General features: G+C 48.0%; 1 protein-coding gene across 1 annotated transcript in view; it reads left to right on the top strand.

Moving 5' to 3' along the window:
• CHD5 (chromodomain helicase DNA binding protein 5) overlaps window positions 1–19,861 on the top strand; it is a 59,520-nt gene extending 39,659 nt beyond the window's left edge. The window contains exons 30-45 of the mRNA XM_060276468.1: window positions 1,231–1,323; window positions 3,054–3,142; window positions 3,405–3,538; window positions 4,413–4,557; window positions 5,347–5,506; window positions 6,481–6,560; window positions 7,618–7,747; window positions 8,348–8,446; window positions 11,113–11,247; window positions 12,277–12,385; window positions 13,882–14,014; window positions 14,681–14,876; window positions 16,367–16,530; window positions 17,043–17,157; window positions 17,284–17,334; window positions 17,899–19,861. Of these exons, the coding sequence (XP_060132451.1) occupies window positions 1,231–1,323; window positions 3,054–3,142; window positions 3,405–3,538; window positions 4,413–4,557; window positions 5,347–5,506; window positions 6,481–6,560; window positions 7,618–7,747; window positions 8,348–8,446; window positions 11,113–11,247; window positions 12,277–12,385; window positions 13,882–14,014; window positions 14,681–14,876; window positions 16,367–16,530; window positions 17,043–17,157; window positions 17,284–17,291 (1,790 nt within the window). The 3' untranslated portion in view covers window positions 17,292–17,334; window positions 17,899–19,861. The remainder of the gene's footprint in view (window positions 1–1,230; window positions 1,324–3,053; window positions 3,143–3,404; window positions 3,539–4,412; window positions 4,558–5,346; window positions 5,507–6,480; window positions 6,561–7,617; window positions 7,748–8,347; window positions 8,447–11,112; window positions 11,248–12,276; window positions 12,386–13,881; window positions 14,015–14,680; window positions 14,877–16,366; window positions 16,531–17,042; window positions 17,158–17,283; window positions 17,335–17,898) is intronic.
• The last annotated feature ends 2,852 nt before the right edge of the window (window positions 19,862–22,713 follow it).

Below are 22,713 nucleotides of genomic sequence, written 5' to 3'. Positions count from 1 at the left end.
AGCACCTTGAACCTGATCCTGTACTCCACCGGGAGCCAGTGCAGCTGGTAAATTTAAAAGAGAATCAGAATAAAAGTTGAAATCAGCAGGCAATGATGCTTTTGATCTACAAAGAGGGGTGTCTAAACTGTGAGATTCCTCCAGCTGAAGCCCAGTGGCAAATCCCAACACAGTACAATTGTGTCTTGCACCAGGCTTACATTCTGGGATGTCACGTATACCCAAACTGGCCCCTTGGAAAAGCTCCTGAGTGACCATCGATTTATCCGGTACACCAAAAAACATATTAAATGTTAATACATATGGAATGTTTGCAACCATCAGTCAAGAGAATTAGCTAACCCCTATTTATGGGTGTGTTTATTTATTTGCAAAAATGCTTTAATGCAGGCACCCCCAAACTGTGGCCCTCCAGATGTTTTGGCCTACAACTCCCATGATCCCTAGCTAACAGGGCCAGTGGTCAGGGATGATGGGAATTGTAGTCCAAAACATCTGGAGGGCCGAAGTCTGGGGATGCCTGCTTTAATGTAATAAAAATCTCTAAAAGCTATTTCTGTGAAACCAATAAAAAAACGCAACAGTATTCAACAACTTTTCCTAAAAGCAAGTGTAAAAATCAAAGAAGCAAATGCAGCTACAAGCCATAAATAAAGCAGCTGGCGCGTGCAGAAAACAATTAAAACCAAGAACAAAAAGTCCAGGAAAGTAGAAGTCCATGGGTAAACATGTATGTTTTTCACGTGCCTAACAAATTACTTGAGTGGGGTGGGCATTCCCAAGGGTGTTTGCTGCCCCCTAGAACGGTCCACTGTCACATTGTCACCAAGTGACAATCTGCTGATCATTGCAGTGAAGAGCAGGGTCTACTTGGAAGTTCAGCTTGGACTGTGTTTGGGGAGGTAGCCTGTTCCCCCCCCCCAAAAAAAAATGTTTAAGTACCTTTTAAATGTCAACAACCGAATCTTGACCTTGGCGGGCTTAACCTTTGCCTCTTGTGTTGTTGTTGTTTAAATACCTGTTGCGAGGAGATTTTTATTATTATGTTTCAAACGTTCACAAATGTGAGTTCACGCTTGCGGCCCAACGTGGCAGAGTCCTCGCAACCCCTTGAGGAATCTGCCACTTTACCCTGCTGCCTGCTGCTGCTGCTGCACCCAGCCTTGAGCCTCCTAGCATTGGACCCCTTGCTTCTCCCTCTTGAGACCCCTCCCTCTCCTCTGCCGGCAGAGTGGCAGGACGAGCTGTCTGACAATCAGTCCGAGTACTCCATCGGCTCTGAAGATGAGGACGAAGACTTTGAGGAGCGGCCGGAAGGTCAGAGTGAGTCAGACCTTTGTTACTTCGATGGCAACCCCCCCCCACCTTTCCTTGTCTGTGCTGACATCAGCCAGGCATGTTCCAGCAACTGCTCTTGGTTCCCTTAGAGGCTGATCCTGACAGAAGTGGGGGCAAAGTAGATGGACAGCAGGCATTTGCTCAGGCATCTGCAGAGTCTGCTGTGGGTGTTGGAGCAAGGCAGAAAAAGGGGGTACTAATTCCTTTGCACAGTTACCCCTGGTTGACCCTGCAGACCTGGAACTCATCTTTAAAGTCCAGCCTGCAATCTTCCTTGTCATGTCTCTCTCCCCGCCCCCCCCCCCGAATCTTTGCTCAGACCAGTGGCTCCCAAACTTTTTTGGATCCTCCACCCCCTTTGTTGCATAAACCCATCCCCATTGTCGCCTCCTATAAAAAGCATGATTCTGAACAGCAGTTTGCACGGCCCAGCATGGAAGAGAAGAACACGGTAAAATTCAAAACAGTCACAATTAATTGCATGTCCATTCAAAATCCAATTAAAAGTATTCAGTTGAATTAATCGGACAAGGTTTATGCTTGCTGTTGTCTCTGGTAATTTCTGTCGCTTACAACATGCATGCTGGGTGGATGTTCTGTATTATTTCATTAATAGTATTGCTACAAAATTGCTGAACTTGATCTAGCGACAGCATTCTGATAGTCACTTGCACCTCCAGCACCTCCCTGCCACCCCCTTGCCTCTTTGTGACCCCCAGGGAATCCCCCCCCCTGCAGGTGGTACCACCCACTTTAGGAACCACTGGTTTAGACCACCCTTCCCTAAGCTGATGGCCTCCAGATGTTTTGGACTACAACTCTCATCATCCCCAGCTATCACGGCCATTTTGGACCACAGCTCCCATCAGCTTCAGCCAGCAAGGTCATTTCAGACTACAACTCCCATCAGTCCCAGAAGGAGCAGCTGTTCTGCCTGGGGCTGATGGGATTTGTGGTCCATAAGATCTGGAGGCACCAGCTTTGGGGAAAGGCTGACCTGGTCCGACCCTGTGGAAAGGAGGAGAAAGTTCCTTCCATTTTGGCAGTTCTGTACAAGATAGGCTTCACTGATGTTGTCTCTCCTAGATCGTTTTTGAAGGATCTCTGCCTATCTTGCACACACTTTCTCTGTTTAAAGTCCCTTTCTCTCTCATCTTCATAAAGAAGACGCCATCCTAAAAAAACAAAGAAAGTGAGTTTCATTCTTGGCTGAGTGGGAATTTCAACCCTGGCCTCTCCAAGATTTTAGTCCTCATTTAACCCCCACAACAACCCTGTGAGGTGGTTCAACCCAAGATCACCTGGCAAGCTTCATCATGGCCAAATGCTCTCCCAGGTCCGGTCCAACATCCTACCCAATAAAACATCACAGTAGCCTCTCAGCCCTCCAGGCTCACAGCTGAAGACGCTCTGAAGGTCAGCGAACAAAGCCTAACCCGGAAGCCCTGCCCTATATTTTGGGTCAAGTCCTTGCAGTGATGACTTCGGAATGCAGGGATGCTCTGGTGTGGTGTGTGCAGAATTCAAGTCTTCATTTTTGGTCCTTGGTGGATCCCAGTCCACGTTGCTTAGCTCAGCACAGAACCATGCATTATTATTTTTTAAGCGCCCTAGAATGTCTAGAGCACCGCCTCCCTCCACAGGGCGTTTTCGAGGCTGCAGCTTCCTCCTAGGATCTCAGCTTATTGACACAGGATCTCTCTGACGCTCTCTAGGTGGCCGGCGGCAGTCCCGAAGGCAGCTGAAGAGTGACAGGGACAAGCCCCTCCCACCGTTATTGGCGAGAGTCGGTGGGAACATTGAGGTATGTCTTGGCCCCCCCTGTTGGCTAGTGGAGCGGACTCTCTAGAGAGGTGAAGGACCCTCCTTCAGACTTTGGATGTCCATCTGCCAGGGATTCTGTAGCTGTGATTCCTGCATTTCGGGGGGGGTGCTAGATGACCCCTGGGGTTCCTTTTCCAGCCTTACAATCCCATGCTGCTTTGCCTCTTTATCCTAGGCATCTGAGAAGGCCACCTTTCCCCACAGCCTCCTTCCTCTCCACCCTTCCCTGCCTCTCTTTGCAGGTTTTGGGCTTCAACGCCCGCCAGCGGAAAGCGTTCTTGAATGCCATCATGCGCTGGGGGATGCCCCCTCAGGATGCCTTCAATTCCCACTGGCTGGTGCGGGACCTCCGGGGGAAAAGCGAGAAGGAATTCAGGTACTGGGTGTCAGGGAATGGTCTAAAGACAAGGATTAGGGAGTGCATTGTATGGCAGACCAGCTTTTCTCTGATGGAGAGCTGGCGGGGGAAGAATCTCAGAGAAGAAGCAGAGAGAGAAAGAGGCAGAAGCTGAACAGCTTAGTGGGGAGTTACCCAGTTATGAGATAATGACGACAGAACCAGAAGGGAGGGAGCAGCTAGTTGACATGTCACTTGAGAGCGTGGAGGATCCCCCTTCCCCTCAGACTCAGAGGTCTGAATGTATCAGAGACCAAAGGAGTCAGAGGGAGGGAGGAACTTCCCGTTGGTGCCGAAAAGGCTGTGGAAGCCGGAAGGATGATTGGACTAGGGGCAACTGCCCTCCTTGCAGAGAGCTGTGTATTTGTGCTTGCAACATGATGCTGTAATAAAAGGACTATAAATCTACCAACTGCTCATTAATTCTTATCTGCGAAGTTGCCAAAGGGAGGGGAGGACTCTCCACACCTGGCACTGGGGGTGCCCCGCAACCCTTCTCTCTTCCTGCCCTCGGGACCTATTTTGGAGTAGTCGCAGCAGAGAATGGATGGACTTCCTTGGAGTGGATTTCCCAAGCGCTTTGCTTGATTTCAGCCTTTTCTAGACCAAAGCAGACTTGCGGGATCTGCTTTGTCCTTTTGTTAGGATTCCAGGATCCACCACCTGAACTCTGGGTAAAAGACACAGGGTGTTGGTTTGGTTCCTGGATCTAAGCTGAGTCTTTCCGCACAGAGATCTATCCCTGCTTAGCTCATGCTGTCTAATTTAAGGGTTGAGGCAATTGCATCGATTTTGACTTAATGGAAGCCATTTGCCCTGGCGTCTCCCTCCCTCCTGTTTGTTTCCTCCCCAGGGCCTACGTCTCCCTGTTCATGAGGCACTTGTGCGAACCCGGGGCAGACGGGGCGGAGACCTTTGCTGACGGTGTCCCCCGCGAGGGGTTGTCCCGGCAGCATGTGCTGACCCGAATTGGTGTGATGTCGCTAGTAAGGAAGAAGGTGGGTCAACTCTTTCCTTGAATTATTTCCTGCTAGGCTTGCTCACAAGAGCTCAGTGAGTTGATGGAAAAGTCATTGTAAGACTGTTCATATGGTTTTTGTTGGGTCCGAGTTGACTTCTACTGTAGAAGTTGACTTCTACTGATGTTACCCAATGTTGCTTTCATAGCTGATGGGAATTGTGGCCCCAAATGTCTGGAGGGCACCAGGTAGCAGAAGGCGAGATTAATTTAACTGATATAGCACTGCAGGCCTGGTTTTTACCTTCTGTTTAATCATCAAGGTGTTTCGCTCTTTCCTGTTTTAGGGGTTGTTGGTTGTTTTTTGGGGGGGGGGAGTTAGTGTGAAATGACCTTTATTTTTGTGTTTGAGTTCTGAGTCATCATTGCTTGCATGATGACATCATTAACCTGAATATCATTGCCTGGATGATGACATCATCAACCTAAATTAGGGCTGCCATTCATTGGGATATGTCAACAACATCCGCCCCCCCCCCAAAAAAGTTCATCAACTTCTGTGTGCAGATTTTCATGTTTTGAAATATGGCAACCTTAACCTAAATATCATTGTCTGGGTGATTACGTCATTAACTTGAATATCATTTCATTTTATTTTATTCATAACCTTTTGTTTCTGAAGCTGCTTTTTGTACTCTGTAAGAAACGGTGTTCTTTAAACTTTAAGAAATAAATGGATTCTCTCTCTCTCTCTCTGTGTGTGTGGGGGTCTAACCCCATGTTCCTTGCACCTTCCCTCCCCCCCCACCCTGCCCATTCCTTCATCCAGGTTCAAGAGTTCGAACCTGTCAATGGGAAATACAGCACTCCTGACCTCATCCCGGAAGGCCTGGAGAGCAAAAAGGGCGGGGAGGTTCTTTCTTCAGACCCAAACACGCCTGTCCCGGCCAGCCCAGCTCATGGGCAGGTGGGGCCCACGTTGCAAACAGGTATGGCTGAAACATCCCCACCTGAAACCCTGGACAGCCACTGTCAAACAATGTGTAGGAAAGGCTGGGCTAGACTCAATAGCAGGCAGCTTCTTTTGTTCATAAAGTGCTGGATTGATATAATGCAAATCGGGTGGTGGGGAAATTTTGATCCAGAGGTATCATTGAACCTGTTCTCTGTAATTCTATTACTGCCTGGTATGGCACAGCCTCCAAGATGGACAAGAAAAGGCTCCAAAGAGCAGTAAGAATTGCAGAAAGGGTAACTGGTGCTAGTTTGCCTTTAATAGAGACACTTTATGCTATCCGAGTTAGGAGGAGAGCAGAGGGAATTGTCGCAGAACCTTTGCATCCCGGTCATCATCTGTTTGATTTACTTCCGTCTGGACATTGCTACAGGACTCTATACACAAAAACGGCCTAGGCACAGGAACAGTTTCCCCCCTTGTGCCATCAAATTGTTAAATTTGTAGATGTGTAGCGGAAGGGGAGGCCAGTTATGGGTGGGGTTTCTTTGCTGTGCTATTGTATTGTGAGTGGAATAGTGTTTGTATAAGGTACGTTTACATTGCAATGTAGTCGAAGCAAAATTCAAGTATGTTGGTACTTGGCCAATAAATTATTCCTATTTCTATGCTCTCCTCCAAATGCTACTGGACTACAATTAGGGTTGTAAAAACCAGTACAACCCGAAAGTTGTTGAACTTTCCCCCCAGCTTTTCTTTTAGACAAACCCCAAAGTTGTTGAGTGATTTTTCGATTGACTTGCCTAAGAATCCCAGTAATGTCTGGGAAAATCCAGACGTATGGCAGCCTTACTACAATGTCTATCGCCCTTGGCCATGCTTGCTGGGGCTGATGGGAGATGAAGTCCTGGACTTGACACGATGCGTAAAAGCCTAGAAAATGGATTTGTGTGCAGGATTTTGCCAAGCTGCCTGCATTTCATTTGCGGGCCTTGTCTCTTGTTTCAGACAAAGCGGACCCGCAGCCAGGGATCCCCCAAGAAAAAGATCCATTGGAGCAGAGGGCAAAAAAGCCACGGGAGAGCCAGGTAAGGGCACATCCCTTGAGCTAGGAGGGGCATCCTTGGTGCACGGATAGGGACTTAGTGTTGCAATAATAATAATAATAATAATTTATTATTTATACCCCGCCCATCTGGCTGGGTTTCCCCCACCAATCTGGGCGGCTTCCAGCAAATACCAAAATACATTAAAATACATTAAAATATCACAGATTAAAAAATTCCCTAAACAGGGCTGCCTTTAGGTGTTTTCTAAATGTCAGGTAGTTGTTTATCTCCTTGACCTCCAATGGGAGGGCGTTCCATAGGGCGGGCGCTACTATCGAAAAGGCCCTCTGCCTGGTTCCCTGTAACTTTGCTTCTCACAGTGAGGGAACCGCCAGAAGGCCCTCAGTGCTGGATCTCAGTGTCCGGGCTAAACGATGGGGGTGGAGGCGCTCCTTCAGGTATACAGGACCGAGGCCGCTTAGGGCTTTAAAGGTCAGCACCAACACTTTGAATTGTGCTCGGAAACGTACTGGGAGCCAATGTAGGTCTCTTAGGACCGGTGTTATGTGGTCTCGCCGGCCACTCCCAGTCACCAGTCTAGCTGCCGCATTCTGGATTAATTGCAGTTTCCGGGTCACCTTCAAAGGTAGCCCCACGTAGAGTGCATTGCAGTAGTCCAAGCGGGAGATAACTAGAGCATGCACCACTCTGGTGAGACAGTCTGCGGGCAGGTAGGGTCTCAGCCTGCATACCAGATGGAGCTGATAGATAGCCACCCTGGACACAGAATTGACCTGTGGCTCCATGGACCCAATAATAATGAGTTTCACCCAGAAAGGGATAACCCAGAGTAAACTGGGAAAATATATGGGTTGGCATCAAGAAAATACTACTAATAATAACAAAGAAGAAAAAAGAGGGGTAGAAAGTGGGCTGACATTTGATGGCCATGAGAAAGAGCAGTGGGGCAGACCCACTAGGACGAATAGGGCACTGACCCACAGACTACAGTCTACCTTCTAACAGCCCCCATCAGGATCAGACAAATTCATTTTAGAAAGAGCCTGGGGTGATGGAAACTCTGCTTTATGTTAAGGTGCCGGTGAACAGAGAGAAAGCGGAGAAGGACGAGAAGGAGGAAATTGTGGTGGGACAAGCAAAACCGGGCGAAGAGAGCATTGAAGAGGGCGAGAGGGTGGAGCCTGTCCCGGAGCAGCCAGCAAAAGGTGTGGGGCTGATGAGCTGCCGTGGGGAGGTGACAATGCAAGAGCAATGGGGTTTTTTTGGGGGGGTGTCAACCGGTACCTCAGAACGACCCATCAAACCGGACCCTGATCTAGTTCGCTTGATGTCATTTTGCCCCTGGAATAGTGAGCCAGTGTGAGGAACGTGGGTTCAAAGCAAATCTTTATTGTCAATGACAAGCACTAAGAAAGAAAGAAAGCACATAGAATTATCTAAATGTGCATAATAGGCTGCAATAAAAAGTAGTGTAAATAAAGCTGCCTCGCATTATAGTGTGCACATCCATAGGATGAGGGGCTATATTATATGACCACACAGCACATAGCTAAACTATGGAACTCACTCCCACTGGAGGCAGTGATGGCCAACAACTTGCATGGTTTTAAAAGCGGAAGGTGAGGCTATTATTATATTTGGGACAAGACAGTAAGGCCCCAAAGAGGGCCATATTATCCCCATTGCCCCAGGTGCCAATTTCTGATGCAAAGATGCCTGAGGGAAAGCTGTGTTCATCTCCTTGTTGGCTGATGCGAGGCTTTGCTTCCTTCCCCTCCTCCCTGCCTACCCCCCACCCTGCCCAGCTCCTGCAGATGAGACCTCCCAGGAGAATGAAAAGCCAGCCGCAAAACCGGAATCAAATGCCAGCCCCTGTAAAGGAAGCAGTAAAGAATCCAAGTCAGGTGAGAAGCCCCCTCTTCAGCTTTTACCCAGCTCAGCATGCATAGTCATATATAACTTTCCCTTGGTTTCTCACATCAAGGGTCAAAAGAAGCTCCTCCCCACCAGCTTCTTGAGGGCCAGGAACTTGCTCAATTTCCTCCAAAATCAACACCTTGATTTCTCAGGATCAATTTGCTTTCTGTCCTCATAGAATCATAGAGTTGGAAGAGACCACAAGGGCCATCCAGTCCAACCCCCTGCCAAGCAGGAAACACCATCAAAGCATTCCTGACAGATGGCTGTCAAGCCTCCGCTTAAAGACCTCCAAAGAAGGAGACTCCACCACACTCCTTGGTAGAAAATTCCACTGCCGAACAGCTCTTACTGTCAGGAAGTTCTTCCTAATGTTTAGGTGGAATCTTCTTTCTTGTAGTTTGAATCCATTGCTCCGTGTCCGCTTCTCTGGAGCAGCAGAAAACAACCTTTCTCCCTCCTCTATATGACATCCTTTTATATATTTGAACATGGCTATCATATCACCCCTTAACCTTCTCTTCTCCAGGCTAAACATGCCCAGCTCCCTAAGCCGTTCCTCATAAGGCATCGTTTCCAGGCCTTTGACCATTTTGGTTGCCCTCTTCTGGACACGTTCCAGCTTGTCAGTATCCTTCTTGAACTGTAGTGCCCAGAACTGGACACAGTACTCCAGGTGAGGTCTGACCAGAGTGTAATACAGTGGTACTATTACTTCCTTAGATCTAGATGCTATACTCCTATTGATGCAGCCCAGAATTGCATTGGCTTTTTTAGCTGCTGCATCACACTGCTGACTCATGTCAAGTTTGTGGTCTACCAAGACTCCTAGATCCTTTTCACATGTACTGCTCTCAAGCCAGGTGTCTCCCATTCTGTATTTGTGCCTTTCGTTTCATTTGTGAGCAAGTGTTCTGAAAGGTTTCTTAAATATCCCATTGTTACAACTGCAACGTGGGCAGGCAGAGGTCCCTGCTGCACTTGGGGCCCCTCAATGAGGTTTGCCAGGATAAAAGTCCAGGGCATCTTCTTCCAGCTGGGTATGGCTTGAATGCCAAGCTCACTCTGGAGCATAGGAGCCAACTCCTAGGGGCTGTGAGGGCTTCAGTCCCCACTATAAAATATTTGAGGGAGACGGGCTCCCACAAAGTTGTTGGGCATACCCATTCAAATGGTGTGTGTGTGTGTGTGTGTGTGTGTGTGTGTGTGCACTGTGTCATGTGATCGATTATGCCAGGCAGGACTCACATGGCCCCTACAATATTTTATTCAACTTGGCACCCCTGCTCTGGAGAACCTGCTCCATTGCACACTTGAAGGCTGCCAGCTTGGATGGCTTTAGAAGAGGGCTGGTCAAATTCATCGGGGAGAATAAGGCAATCAATGGGAACCAGCCATAATGGCTATGCTCTGCCTCCACTGTCAGAGGCAGCCATGTTTCTGAATCCCACTTGCTGGAAACCACAGTGTGGGGAAGGAGGGGGCTCTTGTGCTCAGCTCCTGCTTGTGGTTTCCATTCATGGGCATCTGACTGGCTACTGTTCTCCGCCCCCAGCAATTAATGAGTCACTTTTGATTAGCCATGAGGGATTACCCTGCATGGAGCCAGTATTAGGACAGGCAGACTTGATGGATTCCATCCACTTTACTCAGGATATTATTAATTTAGCAGCAACCAGCCATCATTATATAGAACCTCTGCAAGACTCTGGCTTCCCTAAGGATTTCGTTTGGTCTGCATTCTTAAGCAACCCCCCTCCAATTCACCCTCTTTTTATGCTTTTCTTTATTGAAAAATAAAACATACATAATGACAAGTGTGCAGAGTAAGGCAGGAAGAAGAAGAAGAAGAGGAAGAGGAAGAGGAAGAGGAAGAGGAAGAAGAAGAAGAAGAAGAAGAAGAAGAAGAAGAAGAAGAAGAATATTACCCATGTAGAAAACAGAGCAAAAAATGTTACTGTAATTAACCAGACCTTAACCTAATACAGTCATACCTCGGTTTAAGTACGCTTCGGTTTGAGTACTTTCAGTTTAAGTACTCTGCGGACCCAGAAGTGTTTACTTCTGGGTTCCGCAGCGTGCGCATGCGCAGAAGCGATCTGCGTGCTTCATGCATGCACAGAAGTGCTCTATTGGCGCTTTGCACATACGTGCTATCGCCACTTGGATTAAGTACTTTTCGGGGTGTGAATGGCATCCTGGAACCAATTAAGTACTTAACCCGAGGTACCACTGTAATTTTATTTTTTATCATCTACAATACTGTCTTATTTATTTTATAGTACAATACATTGATTATTGCCCTCATTTTATGGATCAATGGTCTCATTAGACAGTAAAATTCATGTTAAATTGCTGTTTTAGGGGGTGTTTGTCATTGTCTGGAACAGATTAATCCACTTTCCATTACTTTCAATGGGAAAGTTCGCTTCAGTTTAAGTACGCTTCAGTTTAAGTACAGACTTCCGGAACCAATTAAGTACTTAACCGGAGGTACCACTGTACAGCATTTATAAAAATGAATTCCCCCTGGTTGTCCACTGTGAGAATGGGGCGCTGGACAGGACGGGCCATTGGCATGACCCATCATGCCCTTAGTATGTTCTTATGCTTGTGTTCTTGTGATGTGGTGCCTCTGTGTTTTGCTAAGCAGATGATGCCAAGGCAGAAGAAAAGGAGGTGTCAGAGGCTCAGCAGAATGGAGAAAAGGAGGAGGAGGAGGATGGGAAGAAGGACGACAAGAGTGGGATCCGATTCATGTTCAACATCGCTGACGGGGGCTTCACAGGTACACGTGAGCAGGCCCCAACCTCCTGGAAAGCCAGCCTCCCCCTGTGAGATCCTGGTGGCTCAAGCGCTGTTCCTTCTTTGGTTGAGACTGGAGGCAGGCTTCATTGTTACCATCTCAGCCCCATATTTTGGGTTGGAAGTTGGGAAGCTCAGAGCAGTGACTTATACAGAGACACGGCGAGCAGCAGTCTCCTCAGAAGGAGGGACAATTCTGATCCAGTCGCATAAGACGCATTACCTGCCCCAAGCAGAGGCTGAGAGGAAGGATGCAAAGCCAGGGCAGCAAGCTGGGCAGAGACACAGCAGGCAACCTCCTCTGAGGGCAGGTAATTCTGCCATGCCCTGCACAGGGAGTGACTGAGATGCAGAGACATGGCAAAATTGCTTACCCTTTAACTGGGAGGAGGAGGGAAAGACAGAGCAGTGAGTTATGCAGAGGTGTGACAGGCAACCTCCTCTAAGTGTACATAATTCTGCTATGCATTGGGAATTGTGCATTTCAAACTACTGATTTTTTTTTTTACTGTTTAAAGTTTGTCTTAGATTTGGACACCCTGTGGGGTAGAATTTCTTATTTCAATTGCGTACAGAGCCGTTTGTGCATTGATGGTGCTATATAAATAACTGTTCAATACTGTATTGGTATTATTAATAATGGTAATAATAATAGTAATGACGATGATGAATTCACACAGAGGCATAACACAGGATCAGAGGTAAGGCAGAGCCCTGGCAACCCACATAGAAATGTAGGGAAGGGACCCTTAAGGCCAATCTAGCTCAACCCCCATGCAATGCAGGAAATGCAAGAATTTCTTGGCTTGGTTGCCTGGACTCCTGGGCAGCCTGTTGTCCCTCGGCTCCCTGTGGAGCTAATAACAGCGACCTCCCTTCGAGAGTTTTTTGCAAGGCTTCCTACCCACAAGGGCTGTGGAAATGTCAAGCGTTATTAAGCCTCCTCTTGACATTCCAGTCCACAGTTGGTGTGGCGCCTGAAATGCAGCATTTCTCCGCTCTCGCTTTACAGAACTGCACACGCTGTGGCAGAACGAGGAGAGGGCGGCTGTCTCCCCAGGGAAGATTTACGACATCTGGCACCGGAGGCACGATTACTGGCTCCTGGCAGGAATCGTCACGTATCCTTGGCGTGGTTACGGGAAGTCGGGGAGGATGCGGCAGTGGTTTCCTTCAGCCGCCTCCTGCTGAGTCAGACCATTGCTCCATCTTGCTCAGTATTGCCTACACTGACTGGCAGCAGTGGCTCTCCAGGGTTTCAGGCAGAGGTCACTCCTAGCCCTACCTGGAGGCGCTATCGGAAATTGAACCTGGGAGCTTCTGCATGCGAGGCAGATGCTCTACCCCACTGAACTACGGCCCATGTCGTATTTTGCACATATAAGTTGGTCCTACCCTGTTTCTGAATTAACGTGGGCTTATTATGATGTTTTGTTTTAAAAATGCATGCAGATTCATATTCAGATCCCTATTTTATCTTGTGTGCACATTTCCAAAGGTACTTAATCCTGAAATGAGCATTTTGGTATGTTTCTTGAGCTGAGGACTCAAAACAGGAGAAGTGTGAAATCCAAAGGGCAGTTCACACGCTTATTCGGCCAAGCTGCACACACAGAGATATAAGAACCTAGGCAGCTGCCCAATCTGAGTCAGACCATTGGTCCATCTAGCTCAGTGTTGTCTACTCTGACGGGAAAGGTCCTACCGAGAGATGGCACTGGGGACTGAGCCAGATGGGCAGCATACAAATTCTTATTATTACTGGATTTTGTGATGAAAACAAATGCAAACAAAAAAAGCATATAACAGGGGTAAGTTCACGCAGAACTTTTTCTCAGCAGATCTCGCCCTGTTACAGGTGCCACATAATACCCATTCCATATTTGTAAAAACTTGATCCTTTAGTGTGGTGGCACCTACACTTTGGAACTCCCTGCCCATTGAGATCAGGCAGACGCCTTCACTCTATTCTTTTCAGTGCCTGCTAAAATCATTTTTGTTTTAGGTGTGTCTGCCTTGAAGTTTAGAAAGGTGATGCAAGTTTTAATCTGTTTTCATTAGTCTATTGTTATTTTAACTTTTCAAAAAAAAAAGAAGAAGCAAATTATTGTTGTTAATTTTTTTCAGTGGTCATTTAATTGCTTTAATTTTGGGGGGGTAAACTGCCCCGAGGTGTGTGTTTTTTACAGTAAATTTATTTGAAAGAAATAAAATGAAATATCAGTGAACATGCAAAAATGCATTCCATTAGGAGGAATGTGCATGAAGATTCTCTGAGATAATCTTCTATAAAAATTGCCCAAGCTGAAGTGGAAATGGGGCAAACCAAATTTAAGACTGGGAAAAGTAGAAATTGAGAGCTCCCTTCTACATCTTTCTTTTCGTTGGCTGTTCCCAGACCCTGAAACTCCCTTCCTAAAGAAGCCTGACGGGCTCACACTTTGCTATCCTTCTGTTGGCAGGTGAAGACTTTCTTTTTCCAACAGGCTTTTGGGAACTGACTAAGGAAAGGGGTGGCAGGAATGAATGAATGAATGAATGAATGAATGAATGGAGATGTTTCAGATGCCAGATGGTTCTGTTGTTCCCTTAACGCCTCTCCCCTCTGCTGCCTAAGTCACGGCTACGCCCGCTGGCAAGACATCCAGAACGACCCGCATTATGTAATCCTGAACGAGCCCTTCAAGTCAGAGATCCACAAGGGTAACTACTTGGAGATGAAGAACAAGTTCCTGGCACGGCGGTTCAAGGTGGGTTTCCAGAAATACCCGTTCGAGAGCGGCCACATTTGCAGAGGATAAAACCTATCGCCAGGTCTCAGCCGCTGTAGCAAAGACGAGCTTCCACGGACAGAGGCAGTGTACCTTTCAGGATTGACTGATGTAAATCAGGAGTGGGGAGCTTTTGCAACCCTGCAAATGTTGCTGGACTCCCAGCTCCCTGGCCAGAATGATTCAATTGAAGGACTCCCAGATGTCCTCCCTCCTGGTGCAAACAGGGACAATTTAACCAGGGTGTTTTAAATCTCTGCAGCCTGTCTTGATGTCCCCCCCCCCACGCGTTCGCATCCCCCTGTGTAATGGGATATTGAAAGGATAAGGCTATCAATGGCAACTAGGCATGATGGCTATGATCTGTCTCCACAGTAGCAGCAATGCTCCTCAATGCCAGTTACAGTAAACAAGAGCACTCTTGGGGCTCCTGCTTATGAGTTTTCCATTAGGGAACCTGCTTAGCCACTGTGAGAACAGGATGCTGGACTAGATGGGCCATTGGCCTGATCCAGCAGGCTCTGCTAATGTTCTCCTGGTCAAAGTTTCGCTCCTCGGCTGCTGCTATCTGTGTCAGAGGCCACCTCTGCATCTTGGATGATTCTGCAAGGTTAATGGCACCTGCTCCCCGTATCCTCTTTGCAGTTGCTGGAGCAGGCGCTGGTGATTGAGGAGCAGCTCCGCCGGGCAGCGTACCTCAACATGACCCAGGACGCCAATCACCCGGCCATGGCCTTGAACGCCCGCTTGGCTGAAGTGGAGTGCCTTGCTGAGAGCCACCAGCACCTCTCCAAAGAGTCCCTCGCGGGGAACAAGCCCGCCAACGCCGTCCTTCATAAAGGTGGGTCTTTCCCGAAAAGGGACCACCCTCCCTGCTCCACCCAGTCTTGGTTCTCCCATGCCAGTTGGATGGCTAAGAGAGGAAAGAGATTTTTCAGGTTCGAAGGGAAGCTGAACTCAAACTAACAGCTGTGTTATGGGCAGGAGCGGAGGAAGCTAGGTGCGGTGGGGGCAGGCCGCCCTGGGTGTCATCACTGAGGGGGGTGACAAAATGCTGGGCGGCACTCACCGCGGGGCCTGCAGTGTGTCCAAGCCATGCATCTCTCCTGGGAGTGACGTGGTGGCTTGGGCGCCCGCAGGCTCTGCACTGTCCCAGACGGTCCTCCCACTGCCTCCCCCTCAGCTGTAGGGCATCTGAGTGGGAGGTGGCAGGCAGACTCCTCAGAGGCCCCATGGAGTGTCCTGCCCCGGCTGGCCCCACCCCTACGGTTGCTGGCCCCACCCCCACAGCAGCTGGCCCCACCCCCGCGTGTGGCGGGCCCCGGCCCTGGGTGCACATGCACTGCCCCAGGTGCCCGATTGGCTTGCTTCGCCACTGGTTATGGGAGCGCTGGCAAAGTGAACTTGGATTAACAACAACAACAACAACAACAACAACAACAACAACAACAACAGGAATTTAAATGTCTGCAATCAGTAAATATAACTCTGTGCGTGTTGTGGGTGGGGGAAGGAGGGGAGAGTTTGCACAGTAAGAACACCCCCAAAGGGTATATGACTCATCTCTGCAGAGAGCGCAGCCAAGATGGAAACCAGGCTTCACAGGGATTGGTTGAGGGAGTTGGGGATGTTTAGCCTAGAAAAGAGGATATGAATCCATCTTCAAATATCTGAAGGGCTGTCCTACGGAAGATGGGGCAAGCTTCTTTCCTCCTGCTCCAGAGCGCAGGACCCGAACCAATGGACTCAAATTGCAAGAAAGGAGATTCTGATTAGACATTAGAAAGAACGTTCTGACGGCAATAGCTGCTCGACAGTGGAATGCAGCTCCTCAGAAGGTGGTGAACCCTCCTTCATTGGAGGTTTTTCAACAGAGGTTGGATGGCCATCTTTCAGGGATTCTTGAGCTATGATTCCTGCATTGCAGGGGGTTGGACTAGATTGCGGGGTACCTTCCAACTTTACAATTCTGTGCCATAGACTTGCATTTCATAGCTTTTGGGGATCCCATTGGTTACAATTCTCTCTCAGAATCTGATCCCATAATCGGCCCGCCAGGCTCACTTTTCTGTCTATATCAGGAAAACAATCAACGATTTAATTTATTTTAATTTTTATAAATGCTTTTGCATTAAAAATCACTAACAATTTTATCATGGGATAGGTTTTCATGGGCTCTGTCAGATGCACCCACAGCTAATGGATTTCCTATGATGACACGTACTGAAATAAAATATAAGAAATGGTAGCCTAAGTTACACAGAAGTGTGGTGTTGCCAGATGGGTTGGGTTCAGGTTTCTGGGGCTCATAGGTGCCCAACTGTCTTGCAGTCCTAAACCAGCTGGAAGAGCTGCTGAGTGACATGAAAGCCGATGTGACTCGGTTGCCCTCCATGCTTTCCCGCATCCCACCTGTGGCCGCTCGCCTCCAGATGTCTGAGAGAAGCATCCTGAGCCGGCTGACAAACCGGGGGAGCGACCCCAGCATCCAGCAGGTTAGAGGCAGTGTTAAAAGGCATCGGTGCATCAACACACCCAGAATGCGCTCCTGTTTTCTCTGGAAAGCCTTTCCCCACTAATCCAGGGTGGGGGTGGGGGTGGCGGCTTGTGGTTTCTGTGTGTGGCCAGATGCTCTGTGTGCATTGGTAAAGAAAAGAGACAAACCATTTATCCGTTTGGGATGCAATTGCATTTCAAACCATATATCTGTTGGGGATGCAATTGCAATCCAGCTGACCCTGTAGCAGTTCAAATTCAAGCCTATTTCTCCTCTTCCCTTGTGTCCACTCCCTCAATTTGAAATTGTGATTATAAATTCTGTGCGGCAGAGGGTTGTTCTTTTGCTAAAGTTATTTTGTACACAGCATCAATCGCTAGCGGTTAAAAAAATAATCATTGTAATATTGATGGTTTCTTTGTTTCTAAAGTGTATCCACCCAGAGCCATTGGGGATGGGGTTGGTTTGTGATTTCAAATAAATGATCTTCCCCATCTCCACCCTCTCCAGGCCTCTTTTGGCTCCTCCCAGATCTACAGCAACAACTTTGGCCCAAACTTCCGTGGTCCAGGACCAGGTGGGATTGTCAACTACAGTCAGATGCCCCTGGGACCTTACGTGACGGGTGAGTTAAGGTTCCTTGCAGCTGCCCCCCCTCTTCTCTTAAGAATATAAATTTTAAAGTGGGGGCCATGAGTCAAAAAAACAAAAGGGCATTGGGCAAGCCAGCTGTTTTCTCTCTTATCAATAGATATTTAGCCGTTTGCGAGAGTTTCCTCTGCAGTTCTCATTGCTACGAGAGGTAAGGCAATGCTTATTACTCTCTGATAAACTGTGTTCTGTCTTTTTGGGCAGGGTGGGGGTGGCTGGCACTGCTGTGACCAGCTTAGTCTTCCCGCAGGTGGCAAACGTGCAACCTTTGGGGTTTGCGTTGTCACCTGATGGACAAAACCTTCATTGGTTTGATCCCCTGAGCTTTACGCTGCAATTCTAAGGGTGCTTTCTATGGCGTAATCCCCAGACAGTAAGTCTTTGGAGTAAACATACTGTCTTCCCTGCTTTTAAAAATGGCATTGGTCAGGCCACGTATTTAATTCACAAATTGACCCTGGCTCATGATGGAAGTACCTGATAGAATCATAGAATTGGAAGGGACCCTGAGGATCATCTCAGCCCAACCCCCTGCAATGCCCAAATATGCACCTGTCCCATGTTGTTATTGTTTAGTCGTTTAGTCGTGTCCGACTCTTCGTGATCTGTCCCATACAAGGATCAAACCTGTTATGAGGACCACACTCTAACCAACTGAGCCATCCAGGCTGAACTCAGTCCAAGGAACATAATCCCTCCATTTTTGTATTTTCAGCAACACCCAATGGACCGCCCTTGAGCCACCCGGATAAAAAGGTCCCCAAGCCCCTGAAAGATGGTGCAACCTTAGACTGCAAGGGACAGCATTGCAATGTCATCTGCATCGAAGATTGAAGGCCAGTCTTGGTGGCTCTGGGCTTGCTGTGTTCACATCTCAAAGTGTTCTTCAAAACAAGGACAGCCCCCCTCATCCCTTGGGCCATTTCACAAACTTCCTTGAGACAGCAAGATTTTCACTTCCTTGTATCTTGGGTTTTTCTTTCGCACTTTCTTATTGAGGACTTGAAAGGTTTGTTGGCTGGATTGCAAATGGATTCTTCAGTTTTTAGCCTGGATGCTGTTCCCCTTTCATACGCAGCTGAATGAGAAACTGGGAGCAGGTGCCAATGTGCTACTCCTCCCCCCCCCCCCGACCTAGATATCTGTGGCAGTCATGACTCAAGTGGAGAGCCTTGCTAATGTCTGTTTGGCCTGTGCTTGGAGAAGGTACAAGCTCACTCTGAGCTCAGACGTTGAATAGGCTAGGTTGGGTAGACTGAATGCAGCTGCTGCTGTGTGTGTGTGTGTGTGTGTTGAGGAGGCTCTGAACTGTGGTTGTGCTCAATCGAGATACGTGTTCAAGACTGAGGATGCAACCCGCATTGGAACGAAAAAGCCAACTGAGGTTCAAAAAGGAAATATGGACACCAAGGTCTCTGCCCAGCCAAAGACTCCCATCACTTTCTGCAGGAGTTAATCGTTCAGTTAACTCTCTGTCCCATTGAAATCAGTGGGACTTCAAAGTGTTTAATGTTGTTTGGCTAATGGTCACGGTGTAAGAGATTGAAGGCTTTGCAAGGGTCAAGCAATGTGGTTTTTAATTGGCCCCAGTAATGAGGGATATGAAAGCACCAAGCATGTCATCTTCAAGGCCCATCTCACATGTGTGCATCTGTTGCTTGATTTCCCTCTACTCAGTGACTGTCAGGTAAATTTGACTGCACCAAAAAGAGCTGTGGTGGTACAAAAGTTCCGTCTTTGGGGTTTGTGAATGCTCATTCCCAAGCAATGCAACGAAGGCATCATGATATGGTCTGCTATCAAGTGATGAATGTGCATGTGTGAACCAGGCTTGGGGTGTACCTTGATCACACTTAAAAGGAGATGCATTAATGTGCATTGGGATGTGAACCACCACACAGTAGAAAGTCCTCAGTGCCCCTGAGCAAAAACCAGGGCGAGGAGACAAGGGGGTTGCATCCCAAAGTGAATCTACAAGTGCCCAGACATGAAAACATCAATCCAGAATTGTTGATTTGATTTTGTAGGTCCACCCCTTGCCATGACCACTCTGGTCTTTCCCATAAAATGAAGACAGCTGTATATAACTCTTCCAGAGTATAATCTGGGCTTGGTCCCTTTCCACCTGTATATGCTTGAGCAATCTGTTCAAAGGGCCTGGATGCCTTCCTTTTTACCTCTGCCTCCACTAGCTCATACAGAATGTGCCAGTGTCCCCATGCCCCTGTTGTCTAAATCCCAAAAATGTGCCCTGATCTACGGAGAATGCCCTCTGCCCTGGATAGGTGATGGCCGAAGTGAAGAAGGGATCAGTTGCCCCAGGGTTCCAGGCAAACAGGAAGGCAAGGCAAGTTCAGCACCATGGAGAGTGGTCAACCTGTGTGTTTGAAGACCATGGTCAGCAATCCTGCAGCTGACATAGGCCATCGAAGTTGTCTTAGCAATGTCTTGGAGCAAACTTTATAACCAAGGCTTAGTATTCCTTTAAGTCAGGGGTAGGCAAACTAAGGCCCGAGGGCTGGATGTGGCCCAATTGCCTTCTCAATCCGGCCCGCGGACGGTCCGGGAATCAGCATGTTTTTACATGAGTAGAATGTGTCCTTTTATTTAAAATACATCTCTGGGTTATTTGTGGGGCATAGGAATTCATTCACCCCCCCCAAAAAATATAGTCTGCCCCCCCCAAGGTCTGAGGGACAGTGGACCAGCCCCCTGCTGAAAAGGTTTGCTGACCCCTGCTTTACATAAAGCCCCCCATGCCCCTTGAAAGCTGCATTTGGCCATTTAAAGGGGCAGTGCCTTTCTTTGCATCTGCTGGCTTCTTCTAAGGCCCCAGGGTTTCAAGCTGTGGAGATACCTCCTCAGGGCAATCCTGACCTTTTGAGGAGTCTGCGGACCAAGGTGTTAGGGGTTATTGTGCCTGTGACTCCATATGGTGAGGACCAGGGAATGGTTCCATCTGCTTCTTGGGGCTGCCATTGAAGGAGGACTCTGCCTTTGAGGTGTCCTGATCTGTGCCCATGACAAAAACCAGTATTTTCCCAACAAGTAGCACCTTCGTATGCATTTTTGTTGGGTTACGTGAGCATTGCAGGTACCCAGTGGATGATCCTGGGATGTGTGCCTCAAGTCTCTGCTATTTTGAATGCCCGCCCACCCCCCTTTTCAGATGCTATCCTGCTATTTATTTCCCCACTGTGCTTTTCAGAGAAGGTTGCACGCTCATCCTTTTCAGCGCATGAGCACAACACTCAGCTATTGGGCAATTGTTTTAGCAGTTGAACCAAAGCTATTCCCTGACAACAAAGCTTCTCCAGCTCCCTTCGATTAAGTGAGGGTGGGAGTTTAGTTCCTTGTGGTACACACAAGTGCAATGCCAGGAGAGAAAGGCAGAATGTGGAGAAGCCCAGAATGGTTTCCTGTGAGCAGTTCAGGATGCCTTATTAGACTCCTAGATCTTTCTGAACTCTGACACCTGGAAGCCCCGTGTCAGCCTTAGCAAACCATGCACAGGTGAGGGGTTGGCCATTGCTGGACTCCTGGTATGCCACACCACTGACCAGTGCTTGCTGGCTGCTGGAAGTTGGGAGTCCTACAAGATCTGGAGACCCTCTGATGTTGGGGTTGGCCAGAATGGAAAGCACCCTATTTTCCCTCTTCCTGGTCATAGTATTTACTAGTTTTAGCATTGACTCTGCCTGCTTGCCAAACAGTGGCTAGAAGTGTGGTTTTTGCTCTGTACCATTAACTAACTTGGGTCTTAGAAATACAGGCAAATGGATAAAGAGAGGCCTGCCTCTAGGTTGCTCATGTTGAGGATTGACAACAAGCCAGCATTTCATTGCTCTGAGCAGGATATCCATATAGTAAGATGACCGGTTTTGCAGTCCGAAAACCAGTGAGCTTTAGAGTCTGCTGGGATCTGCCCCTGAGTTTCTTTTGCTGGCTCCACCCACCCCAAGTCCCCACCACCTGCCTGCCGTGACCATTTCCCTCTGGCTTTGTTTAAGGACCCCCCCTTTCTCCCTCCTCCCCTATCTGAGTAGAAAGTCTGGCTCTTAAGCTGGGAGCATGAATGCAGGTGAGACCAGTTAGATTTCCTAACACGGGTTGTGGGGTAATGAGAAAAGTGTTCCAAGCTACTTTGTCATATTGCTCCTGTGTTTTTATTTGTGTGATACCAGCAAGTGGGACATCAAAGCAGTGCTCTCCCCACCCTTGGGTGGCCTTTCTGGCAAGTTTATAATGCCACAAACTGTCCCCCCCCTCCCTTTGAATTCTGTGTGTGTCTCAAAGGGCCCCCCCGCTTTTGTTTTTTTTTAATTTTTGTGTTTTAATAAATCATTTAAAAAAGGAAACCTGAGGGAATGGCTGGCTGGTTCTTCTCCTGGGTCCCACCAACCTTCTGCTGTTTGGAAGATGGGAAGAGGCACGTTTACAGAAACACTTTTGACATGACGTTTGTCATTGTAAGGGATGAGGAGTCTAGAGTCAATCTGAACCTGCACTAACCGCTGCCTGCTACTACCCCATGATTTAAGGCCCAAGGAGAAAACCTGTGGGTTCATCAGAACCTTAGGTCACCCCAAGAAACAAGTGCCAATTTATCAATCTGCCTCGTGAAGCTGCCAGTAAAACAAAAGACAGACACAGAGAGGTTAATTGTGATTCAAGTGTCCCCGAGGGGCTGGTTTTGGCTCAGGACAGGATTCTAAACAATCCACGCAAAAGTACAGCATATAGATTTATTCCAAATAAAATAGCAATATAAGGACCCTGTTACTCAATAAGGGGAAAAATATGCTTTCTTGATGATGATGATGATGATTTTTAAAGGTCACTTTAAGATTTGGGGAATATTTGGTACAAAATGCATACACCCCAAACTGCAAAGCTTCTTAGCCTAAGCTACAACATACTTTGCCACCATAAGAAGAGCCCTTTTGGATCAGGCCAATGGCCCATCTCACCCAGCATCCTGTTCTCATAGTGGCCAACCACATGCCTGTGGGAAACCTGCAAGAAGGACTTGAGCCCAAGCAAGTTCAGGCTTGCATAGGTGGAATGTTTCTCCTGTGAATCCTTGCATATAGAAAACTACCAGCAAGCACAGTTTAGCGGAGCACCCCCCCCTTCACACGTTGTAGTTTTCAGTGCCTAAGCCTGCCCTCACAATCCCAGGCACTCTCTTATCTCCCAAACCTTGTTCTATCCACCCCACTTACTGATGGAGGGGGAGGCTGGGATTCCAAGTCCCAGTCAAAGAAGAATTCAGGTCCCATAATGCTAACCTTGTACCTGGATGTGAGTATTCTGTGCCCCGGCACCCTTATTTTCAAGCCTTGGAACATGGAGTTGTGGCTACAACTCTGTTACTCTGTTTTCTGTTGCTGAAAGAGCATTTGAGCCCGCTACCAGGTGGCTCTCCAGCCTAAACAGTATTCTCATTCATAAATGTTGCCAGTATAAAATCAGTGAGCATTGCAAGGAAGAATCCAACACACCAACACACACACTGTTCATATGACCT

The sequence above is a fragment of the Zootoca vivipara genome, chromosome 6 (genome assembly GCF_963506605.1).
Source record: "Zootoca vivipara chromosome 6, rZooViv1.1, whole genome shotgun sequence".
In the NCBI taxonomy this organism is placed as follows: domain Eukaryota; kingdom Metazoa; phylum Chordata; class Lepidosauria; order Squamata; family Lacertidae; genus Zootoca; species Zootoca vivipara.
This window is presented reverse-complemented; position numbering and strand designations above follow the sequence as displayed.